This window comes from Photinus pyralis, unplaced genomic scaffold, assembly GCF_008802855.1.
Source record: "Photinus pyralis isolate 1611_PpyrPB1 unplaced genomic scaffold, Ppyr1.3 Ppyr1.4_LG2, whole genome shotgun sequence".
In the NCBI taxonomy this organism is placed as follows: Eukaryota; Metazoa; Arthropoda; class Insecta; order Coleoptera; family Lampyridae; genus Photinus; species Photinus pyralis.
The window spans coordinates 52197488-52218560 of record NW_022170403.1 but is presented as its reverse complement, the minus strand read 5'-3'; the positions used below and the strand labels follow the sequence as shown (position 1 = coordinate 52218560).

Here is a 21073-nt window from a genome sequence, read left to right as displayed (position 1 = left end):
TTGATGACCTAATTTTCCACGTTAACACTAATAGATAGTTGTGGAGGACTTTATCGATGTGTTTTTTAGGAGTTGGAAGAAATCGCCGTTCCGCTCTTGCATCGAACGGCGGATACGAATAAATTTTTGAGAAGCGACGCGAACGGGGCATTGGATAAGATGTGTCTCCACATGGCAGCTCCACGTGTCGTGTCGATTATCACCACAAAGGGTGCTGTGCACCAAAACGCAATCGTCCGCTGCGCCGCTGCCCGGCTCCTTTGTTCCTTGACGAATCGTTTAGGCGCCGAAAAAACGTTTCAACTTCCAAGGGATACTAGGGATAAGATTTTGCATACCGGCGCGAATATGCTGATGGAAGGGAATCTGGATACGAGGTAAATTCCTAGTACTTATCAGACGGCTTTAAAGACTGTTTTCAGGAAACACGCGAAGATGATGTTTACTAATCTCCTTGGTCACTCACAATTTAATAAAGCAATGATGGAGGCGGTCCCCCCTTGCACAATGCGACATATTCAGAAAACGCTCAGATCTTTGCAATGAAACTAGAATTTCTTTTTGTACAATAATTGTTAATTTTGAAATAATTGTAGCATCTGTCAATTTTTTTTGTACGTTTTATAACTTTACGTAGACTGTTAACATTTTTATGTAGTTTATAAAATATGTAAATGTAACTACTGTATCTTCCAATTATTTAAATTATAGCAAATCGAAATTTTTCCATCATTATTTAATGTAAATGGAGTGTATTGATCCAGAGGTCGGGCGTTGTGTTTTACTTTCTTTCTTTTCCGGTGGTGAGTGAGGTTTCTCCAGAGTATTCTCTGCCAACCCATAAACTATAAGCGTTACTATTGTAGAATATCGCATCGATATTTTGTTTTTCTGCTTAGAACATATCATGGGAAAACGGTTTTAGATGAATAGTAAGTGACCAACATTTTTTGATTTCCTTCGGGTTCAAAAAGTACGAATTGTTTTGGATTTTACGCACAAAAATTAATAAGAAAAAGTGTTTCCCCGAGAAATTTTGGTGCAGTCGATTTTTGGTAAAAAAGGAAGGTTATATATACACTGCCTTTTTTTGAGGCCCCCAAAAACAATTGTCTCAGATCGAGCCGGAAAAAAAAATTTTCTTATAGAACGTGGCCTGTAGAATCCATAATTCCAAACAGTTCCAAGATTGGGCTACTAGTTCAAATGTTACAGCCCTTTGAATTTTTTTTCGAAATTGGTTTCTAGTCTATAACTTTTGATTGAGAAGTCTTATCGAAAAAGTACGAATTGTTTTGGATTCTACGCACCAAAATTAATAAGAAAAAGTGTTTTCCCGAGAAATTTTGGTGCAGTCGCTTTTTGGTAAAAAAGGAAGGTTATATATACACTGCCTTTTTTTGAGGCCCCCAAAAACAATTGTCTCAGATCGAGCCGGAAAGAAAATTTCTTATAGAACTGGGCCTGTAGAATCCATAATTTCAAACAGTTCCAAGATTGGGATACTAGTTCAAAAGTTACAGCCTTTTGAATTTTTTTTTGAAATTGGTTTCTAGTATAACTTTTGATTGAGAAGTCTGATCGAAAAAGTACGAATTGTTTTGGATTCTACGCACCAAAATTAATAAGAAAAAGTGTTTTCCCGAGAAATTTTGGTGCAGTCGATTTTTGGTAAAAAAGGAAGGTTATACACTGCCTTTTTCTGAGGCCCCCAAAAAAAATTGTCTCAGATCGACCCGGAAAAAAATTTTCTTATAGAACGTGGCCTGTAGAATCCATAATTTCAAACAATAATAATAATAATAATAATAATAATAATGTAAATACTCTATGATAGTGCTGCGACTATATCAGATTCGTCAAGTAGCGTAGATAAAACGAACACTAAAGAAACAAAACAAAAACATGTACTACAAAAGAAAAAAAAGTAGTAATAGTTACAGGTGCCATTCCGCACTTAAAAATTCATCGACAGAATAAAAAGGGTGTAATTTAAGGTATTTACTTACCTCATTTTTTAATTTATTGAAAGATAAAAGACGCAGATTTGAGGGTAACTTATTATAACATTTTATCCCGTAATAGTTACTACAGTTCCGAGATGTTGTAAGTCGAATAGATTTTGAGCTAATATTGTCTCTACACCTAGTGGAGTATTCATGTATGTTATATGAAAACTGGTAATCAGCAATGTTTTCTTTTATGAATAATATACAATGTAGAATGTACAAGCTGGGAAGGGTTAAAATACCATGTTCCAAGATTGGGCTACTAGTTCAAAAGTTACAGCCTTTTGAATTTTTTTTTTAAATTGGTTTCTAGTATAACTTTTGATTGAGAAGTCTGATCGAAAAAGTACGAATTGTTTTGGATTCTACGCACCAAAATTAATAAGAAAAAGTATTTTCCCGAGAAATTTTGGTGCAGTCGATTTTTGCTAAAAAAGGAAGGTTATACACTGCCTTTTTCTGAGGCCCCCAAAAAAATTGTCTCAGATCGACCCGGAAAAAAATTTTCTTGTAGAACGTGGCCTGTAGAATCGATAATTTCAAACAGTTCTAAGATTGGGCTACTAGTTCAAAAGTTACCCCTTTGAATTTTTTTTCGAAATTGGTTTCTAGTCTATAACTTCTGTTTTTTTTAAATTTATTTATTTATAATTCCTTTGGACAATTAACGATATTGTATAGGAAGTGTCATGGTAAGTATAAGTATATGACAAACAATTAATAAGACATTAAACTATGACAAACATAAAATAGACAGTTCAACAGACTGCTGTTCATTGCAAAATTTGAAATATTCGGCGATGGAGTAAAAACAATTTTCATTTATAAATAATTTTTAAGTTGGCATTTAAATTGATGCAGGTTACAGGAACTCTTTATACACTGCGGTAGAGTTGAGGACTTGGGGAAAGACAAGGCCGTTGAAAATCTTGATTTTAATCTAAGTTACGTTAAACTTACAAAATGTATCTCCTGCCTGAGTGGAAATGCGATTAATGTACCTGGCCGCAGCGTGAGATATTTTTTTCCAATATCGGAAACTTCGTCAATTGGTGAAATGACCAAGCAAGTCAACTAAGATTTTAGGTCCTGGCCTTTTGCACATGTTATACAAAGTTACCGGTAAAAGCGCAACAAATTTTGGCAATCCCTAGTCTTGGTTTAAAGAATTTGTTTTTAATAAGTTCAACATTATCTAGGGTGTTACTAATAGGAGAATCATTTGAAAATTACCTAAATACTTTGCATAAACTTTAACAAACGGTGTTAGTTTACCTCAAGACATTTCGTTCTACGTAAGCTGTGGTTTCCAAACGTTGCTTGTGCTAACAGGAATTTCTACTTTGGAAAATTTGGAAATGGAAGCTCAATAAAGTTCATATTTGGAGGAATTTATTTTCAAAGAAACGTGGAAGCGTTCGCTGATTGTATTAATTAATAAGTAAAAGTGACACTACTTTCCAAAATAAACGGTATCTCCTAGTTTTATTTGGCCAGGCCTGCGCAAACAGGCATATATGCCGAAAGTTGGGGTTGCCTGCCCAACTTCAAATCCTTGGGAAGGTCGAAACCTACAATGGAATATGGTTAATATCTCAAATGTGTGGAGTATTCGTCAATTCGTGTACTTTTTCATAGATGTGATTGGTTCGTAATTTTTTAAGGGTTCCGCGTTCTCTGGATTAAGGGTGGTCAATCTACACCTCGCCACAGTCATGACGTTTCTTATGATGACGTCGCCAATTTTAATCCAATCCCAACTATCCTCGGCATATGGTGCTATGTCGCCGCCCACTACGATATTCGGTCTAAAATTATTCATTGTGATATTGGCATTTGGAATTTTCGCTTGTACATCTTCCAATGACGATTTTGTGAAGAGATGGAAGGTGGCCAAGTCACTATAAAGGCCCTACAAATACAATTAGATAAATGGTTCCAGTATCATTCAAACTTACCCCCGCAGAGTTGTTTAGGTGCGGATTCCTTGCTGTCTCTTTCGGGTAATATTTCTCTATATCCCTTCCGTGAGTTCCGTCATGAAAACCTAAACGTAGACCAGTAGGTTTGCCGAGTACGTAATTAGAAATCCACTCGGCCACTTCGTCACCACAATCCAATGTGGATACCAATTCTTCCGTGTGCATTATTAATCTGCAATCATCTGTAGAATAAAACGCAAATGTTGGTACTTACATCACGTGGTTCTTTTCCGCAGTCAAATCCGGTACTTTGAAAATGACGCTACCCATGTCTGCAGCACTTAAGGAGAAATTATCCCTGTCAACTATCCCTGCCTCCAAGAGAAGTATCTTCGGGTGATGCCTAGCCGATTTCATTTCCTTGGTTGTATCCTGGTATATTACTAAGCATCTAATGAAGAAGTAAAAAAAAAAACTGTAATCAAAGTGTAGAGGGCTTACCGATCTCTAAAATGAGGAAGGGAAGGATCAGTGAATTGGAACCCGTACTCGGTACAATTAGCTTTATCAATCGGTACACGTCTGCCGCTTTTCAAAGGGTACATGAACATCTCTGTAACGGTACCCACAGGCTCCCATTGTTGTGGGATCCTGTTACGAGCCCTTCTGCGCAGGTAATATGCCAGTGCTGTCACAGCTACCACTGTGACCGTGGCAAGGGTGACTTGGGTGCTGTATTGAGGTGCCATGAGGAGCCTGAAAAGCAACTAGACGATTAATCAAACCTAGAACTGAAATGGGTTGAAGAAAAATATCACATCACTTTCTATTTTGTTGTAACATTTTTATTACTTGTATTGTGAAAGGTAGATAATCTAGATGGAACGTGTTTACTACTGTAATGGAGTCGTTTACGTGCCTAATCACTAAGCTGTCAAAACTTCATAATAGTCGTATAATGTGCAGATAACCTTTACAATCAACTATGAATTAATTCAATGTAAGATAAAAACTCGACGTTGCTCTTGCTTATCAGGAATAGGTGCAATGAGAGTGCTATTTTTAGCTAGAACGATTTATTTATCTTGATTAAATGATAATCAAGACAAAAATGTTATCCAATTAAGATCCTATTTGAGTTTTGACCCAGCATGCGCCTCGTCTAGTTTAATTTAACAGTCAGGCAACTAAAATAACATCTCTTCATCGATAAAACTAAGTAACTTTAGCATTAACCAGAGGAATCAATTGTCTAGTTTTAGCTTCCTAACTCGAGCTAGGTGGCTATTGCGATTACCATTTTTTGAGCATGCGGAAACTTGATCAAATGTCGACGTTTTAGATCATGTTAAGCTACTTTTACAAAATAATTTGTTTTTCCATCTGTACGTGCGTACGTACAATTTTCTGAAGTAACGGACTTACGAATTTTGTTTAAATTTTTGGTAATGTGTATTAGGCATACGGAAACGAAAAATGACTCTGTTACGCCCACACTCCCTAAGGGTGTAGCGCATACCAACAAGGGTACCCCATTCCAAGCCAATGCACCCGAACTACCATTAGCAACAGGTACACGCGCTCCTGTATCGCCCTTAACCACTGCCGCCACCAGAGCTAACGAGAAGAAACACTCACACGCAGGACCTCGACGCAACCCAGATTCCTCCCAACGGCAAGAAGAGCAACGAGTTTGCTAGACGGGATCAGTTCTCAACCAATCTTCGGGTCCTCTGCCGTACAAGCTACAAATGTGTTTTCGGGTGCACCTTTAGTGGTGCAAGAATACAAACATCACGACGTCGCCTACCTCAAGAAGCGCCACCAGGAAGATGGAGGAAGCAAACGCCTCCGCGCTCATCATGAGCGTCCACATGTTGAAACAGCCGATCCGTCTCTGAAGACAACCCGGCCGCCAAGCGGCGGATTCTTTGCGAAGTAGGTTCGACGGGGAAGCGATGCGCAAGCTTCTGTGGACAACATCACGACGTACAAGGATTGCACGGCGATTTCCGAAGAGAACGCCTTAACAGGTATGCCAATGCCTTTGGAGACGAACGCCGCAACCTGGTTGCAAAGGTTTAAGTACACAGTCATTCCGCTGAAGACCTTTGGGAAGCACCCCACCAGCTACTTCACGAGCTATTTGAGAGCGAACAGAGTCCCAGCGGCCCGACCGAACTGTTAATCTCGATAAAACGGGCTATCTCGAATAGAGTACGAGATCAACTTCATAGTGTTTACTACACCGACGGATCCGGAAGAAGTTTTTCAACACTTTTGAAAACCGCCGTCGCGAGCTTCGAAAGACCGAAGACAATTATCTTCTGGCGACCACGAAGGTTCCGGATGTCTCGCACGATGTAAATAAGATACGCTGTTCCTTCTCCAAGCCCCAAGGGCACTCCAGGGGGGAGTACCAAACGCAGAAGAGATCCGCCGACACTGCCCAACACAAGGCACACGTCTCCATCACCCAGGCCGCCACACGGAAGGAAACAGCTTCCATTTCCTTTTTCGAATGAGCAAACCTGGTGTAATTTTCATCTCACTTCCAGTTCCCTCACTACAATACGTGCGACTAATATTGAAAATTACCGTGGCCGGCGTAACCGGAAGCGCCTTCATTGATATCGGTGCGCGACAGAGTATAGCGGGCCATACCGCGATGTAAATATTAGTGTTGGCACGGTAGATCGCGCCCGACCAAAGTGCAGGCCAGTGCAGCTGAAAAATCCAAATAAATGATAAATACCGAGTTCCTCGTACTTCCGGACGTGCGTAGTTGAACATTACCAGGCGTCGACTTGATCAAGTAGTGCGCGGTCGCTACTCAACATCCCGGAGGGACACTGGTCGTTTTTAGGAGAGGCGCAGCGGCACCAATTTGAGCCAGAACAGGCCAATAATGAATACGCTAAATACGTTCCGATGCCGTACTCTCCATCGTGACCGCCGGACCACAGCCGCCCCACGCAGCAGACCAGTGACCCGCGGAGAAACTGCGCGAGCTTTCGGCAATTGTCCCAGCACAAATCCACACCGGAGAAACTCTCTCGTGTGAAACACCAGAGTGGACTACGAACTCTACAGCATCTTTGCAAACGGTCTCCCGGTGCTCCTCGCCTTAACATGTTCCCGTATTCCCCAAGGCAGCGTGTCGGTCGCACCGTGGCTCTGGTGGAAGCAGTGGAACTTCGCTTGCGTGTTCTGACGAGGCCAACAACATATCGGATATAGAAAGACTCAGTGAGATGTTAAACAACATGCAATAAGAAAAAATATGGTTTGCCCACAATGCTCAGCTCTAACGATCACTCCTAGGAAGTTCCACCTAGGGAGCGGGGGTCGCTCGTGTTAATTTGGCCTAGGGTCGCAAGTGCCTTAAATCCGACACTGCCACCATCACTTCTTCAGGACGGCCACAAGTGGCAGCGTGTTTAGCACGGAAACCAATTTTATGCGAAAGAAATCTTTTTTGAGAACTTTTCCTACTTGATTTTTGGAAACGTTTGGATACTTCTGTCGCAAACAAATCAATTAAGACCTTCTTCTGTGGACCGCATTGCTCGTCTCGATTGCTATATCCTGAATCCCTATTAATTGTTCTCTTACATTTGGTGTTAATTAGTACATGCCTCTTTTTTATGTCACATGTAATTAAGCGATATTTATTAAGGTACAACTGGACAATGTCTATGTCAATGTTTTTGTTGAACACATACAATAAATTATTATTATTATTATTAAGCCCGCCATGTTTTTTTTAATTATGCCAATAGGAATCCTTATATTCAAGAAAGCCCCGGCTAACTTATGGACATTATAACTCTTAGAAAGTATAGTTTCACTCTTTCAATACTTTGCTGCACCAGCGATAGCAATCTATGATTTCCAAACGTTGCTTGTGCTAACAGGAACTTCTACTTTGAAAGATTTGGGAATGTCTGAACAATCCAGTGTTACCTACTACTTTGTTGAGGCATTACGTAATTTTGTGACTTACTTCAATTCAACTCGAGGAAGCTCAATAAAGTTCATATTTGAAAGAATTTATTTTAATAATAGTAATAATAATAAAATATATTTGTCTAATCTGTTATGTACAATGTTATGTAAAAACTCTATAAATACTCAATTTACAGATATGATTACACAGAGTGCTCATTATGTATGGGATATAGTACATATCTATGTAAATATCGACCGTATACAAAATTGTTCAACAATTTATTTCCTATATAAGGCAACATTCTATTGTTTTTATTTCAGAAAACAAACGAATAACGAAAAACAATTGAATTTTTTTTAAATAGCAATGCACAGTCTTCATTAGGCTTTACACAGCGTTTATTCCATACTGAATTGTACGGCGAAGTCGGATATCAATATTGGGAAAAACCCAATACATTACACTCGTCCACCTTAAATTTATGGCATAAACCTATCGGGTGGTTTGATCTGTCTTCTCTCCCTACTTAATGCTTATGGTACATTGTCAATAGCACTATCACTAATTACATCATGTGGTACCTGGGTGGTTATAGATGGAGTCTCTGAATTTGGCATAGGAATTGATGGCTGACTACAAACTGGTTTAAATTTCAGGAGCTGATTACAATGACGTTTCCAAATTTTATCAATTTCAGGAACTCTAACTATATAAGTACAATTACCACGGCGCTGTAAAACTAATCCCTGAACCCACACTGGTTTATTAGGTACACGATAATCTTTCACCAACACTTCTTCGCCCGGTTCATAACGCACTGCACTTTTTCCCTTATAATGTTTGCACTACTTAATCTGACTAGCTTTAACCCTACTTGTTACAATTTCGTTTGGTTTAATTAAACTAAATCTATTTCTTAAATTCCTACCTAACTTTAAATATGCGGGGGATACTCCTGTTGTACAATGGTTAGTGTTTCTATAGTCAAAGAAGAAATTCCTTAAAATAATATTTAAATCAAGTTTGGTGTTTTTACCTAGCGCATTTTTAAGCGCATTCTTAGTCTTTACCGCATTTTCTGCGGCTCCATTACAATGAGGGGAGTATGGTGGTGGGGTCATAAATTTGATTCCATTTTTACTTAAAAATTGTTTAAATTCGAGAGATTCAAATTGGGTACCGTTGTCTGAAACTAACAGTTTAGGAAGGCCATATCTTGCAAACATGGTACGCAGTACCTGAATTGTGGAAGCACTGGTAATTGTAGTCATTGGAAAAACTTCGATCCACTTACTATGAGCGTCTAGAATTATGAAAAAGTTTTTGCCAAGAAATGGTCCCATAAAGTCAACATGTAGTCTCTCCCAAGGAGAATTGGGCCAGTTCCATGGAGATAATTTTGTTTTTGAAGGTGACTTTTTATGTACTATACTACTATACAGGACTGACAAAATTTAGCAGTATTATCTATGTCTTTATCAATATTTGGCCACCAAAAATACGATCTAGCCATACTTTTCATTTTTACTACACCCATATGGATTAAATGTAATTGATTTAAGAGAATGCTCCTTAATTCTTTGGGAATAACTAACCTATCTTTCCACAAAAGGCAATCATCTTCAATGGTCAATTCATTTCTACGAATGAAGTAGCATTTAAGATCACTCTTATCATGTTTCAAACTTACATTTTCAGGCCAGCCATACCTAACCCGTTTTATAATTTCTGTTAAAGTTTTATCTTGTTGAGTTTTATCTTTAACTAACTTAAAACCGATAGGAAAATCATTGTTGGTTTCAAAAAAATTACAATAATCAAAATCAGATTCCTCAGTTTCCTGTGACGGAGAAGGGAATCGAGATAAACTATCCGCCATATTATGTTCAGAACGAACAAATTCGATCTCATAATTTTCGATAATATTACTGTCCATCGTTTTAAACGATTTGCACAGAATTGAGGTATACCTTTCTTCGGATTGAAAATAGAAATTAAAGGTTTATGATCAGTGACCAAAGTAAATCTTTTAGCATAAAGATATTGATGAAATTTTCGAAGCCCAAAAATTATCGCTAAACCTTCCTTTTCTATTTGACTATATTTTTTCTCTGCTTCATTCAAGGAACGTAATGCATAGGCAATAGGTTTTTCACTTCCATTCTCAAATGTGTGAGAAAGGATTGCACCTATACCGTATTGTGATGCATCCACAGACAAATTAGTTTATAATTCTGGATTGAAGTGAACCAAAACATCAGCAGACAACAAAATAAGTTTTACTCGTGTAGAAGAAATTAATTTTTAATTCAAGCATTTTGTGATAGGTTATGCCACTGTCTTGCAGTTAATGGTGAACATTTTGAACATTCATTGCGATGGAAACCATTTTACGGCTAATTTCGTTTTGTCTTCAAGGTTTAATAAGAAACGTGTTTTATTCTGATGTAGGATATCTGGATTAATCTCATTGATCAAATTATGGAAAATAACATTTTCTCGAATAGGGGAATAAGAGAAAACAATCTATATAAAATGAGGTTCCATTTAAAAAAATTCAATTGTTTAACGTTACTCATTTATTTTCGGACATAAAAACAACCGAATGTTGCTTTATTACGGGGAAATAAAATGTTAAACAACTGTACAAAACTCTAATTTTATTGGTCGTATGCGACGCGTCTTCAAAAACGTCTACGGGCGTCTCGTTAATGATCTTTTAATGACTGGCCCGGTAATCCAAAGCGATTTATTTAGTATCCTAATTAGATTTCGATTCCACAAATACGTTGTAACTGCAGACCGTTTTTTTACCGTTTTGAACACGCAGTGAGCCGATAAAGGTATTTGAATTACTTACATTAACGTATGGGACACGGCCGGCTTTAGCAATTGAAGATCAACCGCGAATTCAAAAAATTATCACGGAAGATTTTTACATGGATGCTCTTATCACAGGGGCGGATAACCCCCAAGAATTAGTCTTTATCCGTGATAAGGTAAATCATATAGGTACTTTCGGAAGCAGGATTTCATTTACGCAAATGGGCGTCAAACAATCCAGACGTTTCAAATGGGCTTAATACGACTAACGTCACAAATGTAATACTGAACCTTAATCACGATGAATCTTGAAACACATTAGGGGTAGGTTGGGCTCCTTCTCCAGACCTGATCCAATATAACGCGCATATGAATTCCACGAGGTCAATCGTAACAAAACCGTTCATTTTACATAACGTCTCACAAATATTTAATCCCTTAGGTCTTGTAGGTCCAGTCACGGTTATGGCAAAGCCGCTTATGCAGGACATTTGGAAATTACGCATTGGTTGGGATGTGGAGCTCTCGCAAAATTTAAAGCATCGTTGGGAGGAGATTTCAAGTCAATTACTTACCGTTGGGGTAATAAAAATTCCGCGATGCGTGGCAACAGATCCTACCTCCAGTTTAGAATTACACGGATTTTCAGACGCCATTGTAAGGGCGCACGGTGCCTGTATCTATATCAGGGAAATTTTAGTAGATAATTCGGTACGATGGCAACTGCTATGCGTTAAATCACGAGTAGCGCCGCTGAAAACCTTAACTTTGCCCAAATTAGATTGAGCTATGCGCTGCTCTACTACTAACTGAGTTAGTTGCTAAGGTTTTAAATTCATCGCAAAAAAAATTTGCAAAAGTTATATATTATTGCGATTCAACAATCACTTCGTCTTGGATAAAGGGTTGTCCAAGTAGGTGGAAGGTTTTCGTTGCGCACAGGGTTGCAGATATCCAATCTAAATCTAACATCAATAATTGGGTTCATGTTCCAAAGCAAGACAATCGTGCCGATATTATTTCCTGTGGATTATTACCCAAACAGTTGTCAAGTAGCAAATTATGGTGGAGCGGTCCTAAGTTTTTACAAGACCCTAATTACTCGCCTACTATATTGTATGTCGTATGCAAAAAAATTAAATTTCAACAGAGTCTCAGATTTCATTTTTAATAAATTTTCTACATTCGAAACCCTTATAAGAGTAACGCGCATTCTGCAAACGTTTTATAAAGAATTGCAGAGATAAATCTAAAAAAGTGGTAGGTAAATTTTTACCATTGGAAATTAATGAAGCAGAAGCGACGCTTGTGAAAATGGTACAAGGAGAAACCTTTGGGGATGAAATTAGGTTATTAAAATAATCCAAAAATTTGAACTCTAATTCGCCCATTTTATCGCTTAATCCGTTTTTGGATGGCGATATTTTGCGTGTAGGAGGATGGTTACATCATTCTGACTTAACGTTCTCGAAAAAATTTCCAATACTATTGCCAAAATCGCACGCATTCACAAACCTAGTTATTCCAAATGAGCACATCAAAGCACTTCATGGTGGTGTGCAAACAACACTGTCGCAAATTAGATTGCGGTATTGGCCGATACATGGCAGAAGCGCTACTCAAAAAATTCTTAGACAGTGCGTAGTATGCTTTACAAATAAACCAATTCCTTTAAAATACAAAATGGCGGATTTACCCAAATGTAGATTAACAATTGATCGTCCATTTGCTAAAGTGGGGGTGGATTATTTTGGGCCATTCCTTATAAAGGAGGGTGGTAGCAGGGCCGCCGATAAGAGGGGTCAACCGGGGCATTTGCCCCGGGGCCCGGTCATATTCTAGGGGCCCGGCCAAAAGAGATTTTGAAACATGTTATTTTAACAGAAATCTGCATATATGCATATCTCTATATGAGAGAGTACAATATAAAAAAAATACACAGCAGAAGATTTAAAAAACCATACCATTGAGCAAAATTTCCTAATTACGGCACAGTGGCAGAAGGCTCGCTAGGTAAAAAACCGTTTGAGATCGACTATGAGTCAAGATCGTTAGATCAATTACTGTCTCTTTCAAATCTAAGTAGTCAAGATTAAAAATGTCTAGTTTAAGATAAAGGTGATGGATAACAAAAATTTCAATTATGGGGGCCAGGTCAAAAAATATTGGCTCTGCGAAAAAGTACAAATTGATTTGGATTCTACGCACCCAAATTAATAAGAAACAGTGCTTTCCCGAGAAATTTTGGTGTAGTCGATTTTTGGTAAAAAAGGAAGGTAAAACACTGCCTTTTTTTGAGCCCTGAACAAAAATTGTCTCAGATCGACCCGGAAAAAAATTTTTCTTATAGAATGTGGCCTGCAGAATCCATAATTTCACACAGTTCCAAGATTGGGCTACTAGTTCAAAAGTTACAGCCCTTTGAATTTTTGTGAAAATGCAACCAATTTTGTTGCTACAAGCAATGAGCTTCGGGAGTTGTATAAATTTTTAGAGAGTGAAAAGAACGCAGAAATAATTTCAGATGCAGTTTTGCAATATCGTGTTAAGTGGAATTTTAATCCGCCAAAAGCGCCTCACTTCAGTGGTCTATGGGAGGCTGCGGTAGAATCTTTTAAAAATCACATTTACAAAATCGTAGCTCACGCAAATTTGGAGTTTATAGAACTTTACACTTTAGTTATCGAAATTCTCGGCTGTTAATCCCTATGAGCTCAGATCCTGATGATCACGACTTTCTCACCCCGGGTCATTTCTTAATTGGTGACCACATGCGTGTTTTACCAGAACTTGATTTAAGCGAAGAAAAGCCCAATCTTCGGTCTCGTTGGCAACGTATTCAACAGTTGCGGCAGCAGTTTTGAAAGAAGTGGAGTAGAGATTATGTCCAAGAGCTCCAAAGGCGTCAAAAATGGAAAGGTCTGGGAGATACGACTCTTACCGTTGGTCAACTTGTGCTACTTCAAGAAGACAACGCTCCGTCACGTCATTGGAAATTAGGTCGTGTCACGAAAGTCCATCATGGTCCAGATAACGTTGTGCGTGCAGCAATAATTAAAATGTCACATGGTGAAGTAAAACGACCATCAGTGCGATTGTGTGTGTTACCAACAAATTAACAAGCTGTCAAGTGTTAATAACTTAATGTTTTGTAATATTTTTTTTTATTGTTGACTGTATGTGCATTAATATTTTTTGTGATGAAGTTTATAACGGCAAACTTAGTAATGATAACAATTGTTTAAGTTTTGAATAATATTTAGTTGAAATACTTACCTATCTTAAATATTTCAAGGGGGCCGACTATGTACAAAACTCCAATTTTATTTGGTTTTCCCTTGCCTTGCGCAGTTTAATTTTATTTTATTTTGTGGAAAGAGATTGTGAATTTTATGAATTGATTTGTAATCGTCGAATAATAAACACGATTTTGAACCAGCAAAACAACAACTTTCATATACAAACATTTTGTACACATTCGATATTTACCGAGATATATACTATATTCCATACATAATGGACACCCTGTATAAAAAAGTCATATTAAATCTACCTAGTAACAACGTATAGCAATGTCCCATCACACTCACTCACTTGATTTGATTTTGAAAAACTCACAGTCAGTAGATGATGATGTTATCCTACAGTCTTCAAAAGAACATGTACAGTGTACACGTTCCCTGATGGGTACTTCCTTACAACTTTCCAAGGTAAACCGTATCTCCTAGTTTTATCAGGCCAGGACTACACAAACGGGTATATATGCCGAAAGTTGGCGATGGTGGCTCATTTTCATAAGCTTGGAATGGTCGAAACCTACAATCGCAAATAGTCAACATCACAATATTGTGCTGAGTATTCGTGTACTTTTTCATAGACGTAATTGGCTCATAATTTTTTAAAGGTTCCGCGCTCTCTGGATTAAGGGTAGTCACTCTGCACCTCGGAACGGTCATGGTTTTCCTTATGATGACGTCGCCAATTTTAATCCAATCCCAATCGTCCTCAGAATATGGTACAATATCGCCGCCCACTACAATATTCGGTCTAAAATTATTCATTGTGATATTTGCATTTGGAATTTTCGCTTTTAGATCTTCCAATGACGACTTTGTGAAGAGATGGAAAGTGGCCAAGTCACTATAAAGGCCCTATAATAAACCAATGAGTGTTTCTGATATCATTGTAAGTTGTAACTTACCGCTGCAGAGTTATCAAGGAGCGGATTCCTTGCTGTCTGTTTCGGGTAATATTTTTTGATCTCCCTTCCGTGAGTTCCGTCATGAAAACCTAAACGTAGACCAGTTGGTTTGCCTAGTACGTAATTCGAAATCCACTCGGCCACTTCGTCACCACAATCCAATGTCGGTACCACTTCGGTGTACATTATTAAACTGGAAACATCTGTAAGTAAGTAAAATACAAATGTTGGTGCTTACATCACGCGCACCTTTTGATCCGGTACTTTAAAAATGATGCTACCCATGTCTGAAGCAGACAAACAAAAATGGTCCCTATCAATTACCCCCGCCTCTAAGAGAAGTATCTTCGGTTGATCCCGAGCCGATTTGATTTCCTTAGTTGGATCCTGGTATATTGCTAGGCATCTAATGGAAGTGAGTTAAACTGTAAGTGTGAGGTTCTTACCGATCTCTAAAATGAGGAAGGGAAGGATCGGTGGGTTGGAACCCGAACTCAGTACAAATTGCGTTATCAATTGGTACACGTCTGCCGCTTTTCAAAGGGTACATGAACATCTCTGTAACGTTACCCACAGGCTCCCATTGTTGTGGGATCCTGTTACGAGCCCTTCTGCGCAGGTAGTAGGCGAGTGCTGTCACAGCTATAACTGTGGTCGTCGCAAGGGTGACTTGGGTGCTGTATTGAGGAGCCATTTGTAGATTTCCTGCCTGAGAAAAGACTGGGAGATTCTAGAACTGTTATGGGATTAGGAAAAGTAACACTTACCTTCTATTTTGTGAAAACGTAGGTGATCAATCTGGAACGTGTCTACTACTGAAAATGGATCGCACTATCGCACTGTTATACTAAGCTGTGCAGATAACCTTTATAATCAAAGTTTATACTCAACATTGGAGTTGGTAAGGTTACCCTGGGGTTGCGATAACGCTTCTGGACGGCTCGCTTAGAGTTAATTTCAAATGAAATTAATCTACGATCGTGGGTTCGCTGCCCCGATTGAGAATTTCTAGATTAGTAGGTACTTGTCAGATATTTAAGTAATGATTTACCCCTAGGGTTGACGTTGGTGCCCCCCCTTGTAGTATGGTGAGCATTTGAGTCACACCCTACAATAAGGGGATTGTTTTTCTCACAGTGTAAGTTACCAGAATCTCCCGGGAGATATACTAATGCTATTACTACTTGAGTTTTACCCTGATATCAAGACCACACCAAAAGAGCATTAATAAGGCGGTTAGACTGGTCGGACGAGCCCGAAAACGAAGCGAGCCTCCTATTGGTCAGCGCGGCGCGTCCAATCCAAACACCACGGCGAGCGGGAAAGTGGGAAAGTCTACTTTACCCTTAAAGCGACCACTGAGACTATAATTGGGTGCAAGACTGTTGAGGGCGCAAAACAAGCGAGGAATAATAAATCAAATAAATCAATGACATTGACATCCGCCATTGGTTGGGGCTGTGGCTGCCCTTCTTCATCTTGGAGCGCTGCGCTTTACCGATTCCGGTCCCCGGTTGGGTTTTGAAGGCACGGAATCCATCAGACAGCGTCATCCGTGCTGATGGTGAAGCTGAAATGGATGCATTTAGTTTTCTTATTGCAGCATCCTCTTGGGCCGTTTCCACTTTCGCTCCTGTATTCCAGCCACAGGTGCGATATTTCTGATGTGCCCGAAATCGGATTTCCCCAGCTTCGCGAATACCTTCTCGGCCAGCGAGCGGAAGTGGTCGAGTAGAATGGGTATTTTCGGGAAGTGCCGGATGTCTTCGTTCCTTACGAACCTACCTGCCCTGCTGACAGTTCGTAAGGCGATGGACTACACCGTTTCCATCTTTTGGGCGTTGGTTTTACTGACGTACATCTTCCAGCCTGCAGAAGCGTTGTCATCGATGGATGCCTGCATCCTTCGGACGGCGATGTTTGCAGTTTGCTGTGGATCAGGTCGTCGGTGTATAACGCTACGTCACGAGTAAACCTTTCGGACAAAGATTTTCTGGTGAGCGTATATTCTCCAGGGCGAATTTCCTAGAGAGAAGTTTCCTGGAGGACGACTATTATATTAATTTTTAAAAGCGGATGTTCCCACAGCCGTCAATAGGTTATCCGCCTACAATGTTCCCAGTTGAAATTTACCTGGGGGCGCGTTCCCTTTGGGGGAAAATCTTGGGAGTTCTTTGGGACTGAAGCCTTTATTGAGGACAAAATAATAAAACGAGTTTGCTGGTCTGGACTTGCCTACAATTGACAATAAGTTCACAGCACCAAATCGCTGGGTAAAAGATTTTGTTGATTTGGGAAAGAACATTCCAGAGACGAATTTTCGGAGAGCGAATTACCTGTGCCCTTTAAGAAAAAGTTTACTTGGAGACGACAAAGTGAATTATCCAACATTCAACATTCACCAGATTTTGTTTTTAAAGTAAAACTTTCTTTCGACCATAATATTATTCGTGCACTCAGTGTTATGACCCTTCCTGATGGTAGTCCTTTTACCTTCGCTACCAGTGTATTTGTGCCCTGTAGGATGGTGGATTACCTAATTGCGTCATAAAACAGTGTCAATACTGATTTGCTTCAATGGAAACGTACTGTTTTTGGAATAATTTTAATCACCCATCAACAGAATACGAATCGCAATTGTACTTAAATAAAGTGGTTGAATGGAACTGTATTCATTAAGTCGGTCAAACACACCAGATGCTATAATTGATGGAATGTACACTACGTAACATCTTGAAACCTCAAACAAAGACTTATACCTACATTCGACCGTGGCAGTGATGGAAACGGTACCCATAGGGTCTATACTTATAACATTCGCCCCCATACAGACAATCCCTATTGACAGAGATAAAATGCTGCAGTTCTTTGTGCGTGTTAAACGCAGCATGTAACCACACCACACAAAGCCTAATCCCAAATGCCAACTGACGCCGAAGCTTCCGTTTGACTATCTACATCTAGGACAGTAGTAAGTGAGAAGCGTGTATTGACGGACAATGTACTTAAAATTAACGTGTGCAGGCAATTCTTAATGCATAAGGGGGTAAGTTAAGTGCAAAACTAACTAGCATTAAAACACACTTGAACCGTACAAAATTAGCAGTATTAAGTGTGATTTGTAAACAAATACCCATATTAAAGTCACCCACACATAGCATTGATATATGAGCGATAAGCAGCCGCCATACAGCATTACAAAAAATTATCTGACCCTGTGGAATGTTAATTAGGTTATATCCACTAATGGATATAATTCCGAGCTATTAATTGCACGTGATCGTTAGTTTAGATTCATATTTATTGCCAAAGGTGATAGTACACTTTGTATAGGAAAATCGCCGTGAACAATGAGAAAGCGATTTCGCAGTAACAAAAAACAGTCTCCTGGTTTGAGAGTTGTACAAAAAAATTAACACATTCATATATCTAAAAAGATACGAACACTATAGTGTACTCCAAAATACGAGTAAATCGTGTTAATAGATTACCCTAGTTACATATTTACCCAGTTTGTACAATATTGATTTAGTGTAATATGACTGATTAGAATTTCGTATTGACTTGCAAATGATTTCCCAAACTTTTCAAAAAGCAGAAGCGCCTAATGACCGTTTTGTAAAAGATTGTTGTCCTAGGATGTCACTGCACTACCCCAATTTTAAAATTTGACGTTGATTGATTGTTTCAAAACTTGCACTCTTTTATTTTTATCAGAATCAGTTTTGAATGTTAAAGCTAAACACTCCCAAGTTCGGGTAGATCTCTAAAGACAATTTTGCAATAGCAATTATGTATCTCTCAGTTGCTTGTGTTGAAAGCCCAAAAATGTAGAATATGAGGCTTGGTCCATTTGAAGCCAGAATTATTCAATATTGTCTAGAATTTATCTCGTAATATATCATTCTTTTGAATTGACTCCAGAAGGGTAACCAATTGAGATCTCCCCCTAAATGTTTAATTCGATTTTACGGTATTTCAAATTAGATTTTGAGTTGTTGGACTCAGATTCCACATGTCAGGACTGAACTGGAACTTTGCAAGGATTTCAAAGTCAAATTATAAAATTTGCGAATACTATGTTAGATGGACTTCAAGCAGTTTCGGGCTTCAGGTCTTGGGCATTGAGATAATGCTCTTAGCCTTTTTCCCAACGATCTTGGTGAATGAATAACGATTTTTTGGATAAAATACATGTGGCTTCGTGCCCATCGGAAAGATGGTGGCTGTAGAGATCAATTTTTAATAGTCCATGCTAAATATCTAACATAATTGATTTAAAGAAATTATTTCCCGATTCAAACCGGGTTTTTCATGCAGGTGAAACGATTAGAGATTGAGGAAAAATAATTAAAACAGCTGAATCCCGGAGGTTGAGAAGGGTTGGAATTTGTGGCAAAATTATTAACTTTCGGCGAAAATGTTCGTAGGGAATAAAAAATAAACAATTTTTGTGTCTACACTTTTTTTCACATACCTAACCTAAAATCTTCCGCGAGAAAACGGAAAAACTGTTTTTTTTTGTTCAGGAAAGAATTCGATTTTACTTCTAATTGCTTTTATTGCGGTAAAAATGGGGAAAAAAGAAGTAATAAAGATGTTTTAATTAACGTAGTTGAGCATTAGGAATCAAAAGAAAATATTTCACATTAAAGAAAAGAGAGATACGGGTTAATTTCGAAAAATATTTAATAGCGGCAATCCAAGTTGTTTTAATTAACGTAAGGTTATGTGAAAGAAGTGTAAATACAAAAGTTGTTCATTTTTTATACCCTATAACTTTTATTTCAAACACTTTCGCCTAAAATAGTTTTGCCACAAATGGCAAAATATCACTTTCCACCCCTTCAACCCCCGAGATATCGCTCGCGGAAAAATTCAGCTGTTTTAATTACGCATTTTTCCGTAATTTCGAATCACTTTACCTACATAAAAAACCCGGTTTGGATCGGGAACTAATTTTTAGCTTCGTAGCATGAGCTAGGGTAGCTATTGCGTTCACCTATTTTTGGACAAAATTTCATCAAATGTCGACGTTTTACATCATTTTAAGCAACAAAGAATAACATTTTTAGGCTATCATCACAAAAGCGTTGATTTTATGGTCGCTTTTGCGGCCATAAAGTTTCACTTTATTGTACGCTTCTGTCAAACTTTACTTTATTGTACACATCTGTCAAACTGTACTTATTTGAAACTGATGTGTGAGAAACAGTAATCTGTTTGATACAAAGCGTCTATCTGGTCTCGCCCCATCAATGATTGAGCCATCCACGTGCGTTTTTTTCGTTTTCGGACTTGTAGGAATGTTTCACATCATTTTGCATAATCACAATGTTCACATTTAAAATTATAGTTTGACGTTTTGCTGCTTGCAGACCTTTTTGAAGTGTAGAACCAAAACATGAGGAAGATGTTATTGCTTACATTATTATACGAAGAATCACCAGCAATAATCAGGTTTCTAATAATTGTACAGCATGTTAACTATACGGTCTTGGAAGCCACAGTTACGAAGGACCTATTGCATTTGACATTATTAAAATCTTGTGCAGCGGAGGAAGTTGCGATTGTACTTTTACTCTCAAACGCCTGCTCTTATATCATACCTATTACTTAGGGTCGCAACGCTCGCAGCTTCCAAAATTTCATTTTGGGTATCTGAACTGTCACCCATTTTGATACGCACAACACACGCAAAGATGCTAATTATAATTTATTACATATGACAGGAAATGCCTCGGGAAATGCTTGGTTTTAATTGTCTAAGATAGCTATGATTTTCAGAAAAAATTTGTTTATGAGCAAATTTTTGAATTCTTTTTTAATGATCGCCTAAAAAATGTTGTGTGCACCTTGGCCAAAAGTGATTTGTTAGGCCTCATCTGAATTGCGGCCTCGGCTACCGCCTCGGCCACAAACAGCAGCTTCGGCCAAAAAAGATCACTTTTACGGCCTTGGTACACAAATAACTATTTTGTCCGTCTGTATGTACGTACGTATGTTGGTAATTTTCCAAGGTAAGGGGTCGAAAGATTCGCATACGGAAACGGAAAGTAACGGACTTTTGAAACAAATTTTTGGAGCGCCGCATCGATATCGATGTTTTTTTTTCAAAAAGCAACTTAAAATTTTTATTAGGTAGGGTAATCGAAAGACCTTATTT

General features: G+C 38.5%; 3 protein-coding genes across 5 annotated transcripts in view; 1 reads left to right on the top strand and 2 right to left on the bottom strand.

The window, feature by feature from the left end:
- The window catches only part of LOC116164599, a 36488-nt gene extending 35781 nt beyond the window's left edge, over positions 1–707 (top strand). The window contains exons 12-13 of the mRNA XM_031478792.1: positions 70–377; positions 423–707. Coding sequence (XP_031334652.1) covers positions 70–377; positions 423–546 — 432 coding nt within the window. The 3' untranslated portion in view covers positions 547–707. The remainder of the gene's footprint in view (positions 1–69; positions 378–422) is intronic.
- Positions 708–3384: 2677 nt separating this feature from the next.
- On the bottom strand, positions 3385–4934 carry LOC116164984 (mitochondrial amidoxime reducing component 2-like). Of its 2 annotated transcripts, none has more exons than XM_031479250.1 (6): positions 4784–4934; positions 4433–4698; positions 4206–4382; positions 3968–4163; positions 3638–3921; positions 3385–3580 (listed from the first exon to the last, which is right to left on the bottom strand). In XM_031479250.1, the coding sequence occupies exons 2-6, from the start codon at positions 4678–4680 to the stop codon at positions 3463–3465; spliced, it is 1023 nt and encodes a 340-aa protein (XP_031335110.1). In that variant the 5' UTR covers positions 4681–4698; positions 4784–4934; the 3' UTR covers positions 3385–3462. The 2 variants fall into 2 exon arrangements, with proteins under 2 accessions (XP_031335110.1, XP_031335109.1); XM_031479249.1 differs by having other exon boundaries at positions 4433–4687.
- Positions 4935–14190: 9256 nt separating this feature from the next.
- On the bottom strand, positions 14191–15775 carry LOC116165131 (mitochondrial amidoxime reducing component 2-like). 2 transcript variants are annotated; one of them, XM_031479436.1, is made up of 6 exons: positions 15675–15775; positions 15354–15616; positions 15146–15313; positions 14908–15100; positions 14574–14857; positions 14191–14522 (listed from the first exon to the last, which is right to left on the bottom strand). In XM_031479436.1, the coding sequence occupies exons 2-6, from the start codon at positions 15599–15601 to the stop codon at positions 14402–14404; spliced, it is 1014 nt and encodes a 337-aa protein (XP_031335296.1). In that variant the 5' UTR covers positions 15602–15616; positions 15675–15775; the 3' UTR covers positions 14191–14401. The 2 variants fall into 2 exon arrangements, with proteins under 2 accessions (XP_031335296.1, XP_031335297.1); XM_031479437.1 differs by having other exon boundaries at positions 15354–15627; positions 15675–15773.
- Between the last annotated feature and the right edge of the window lie 5298 nt (positions 15776–21073).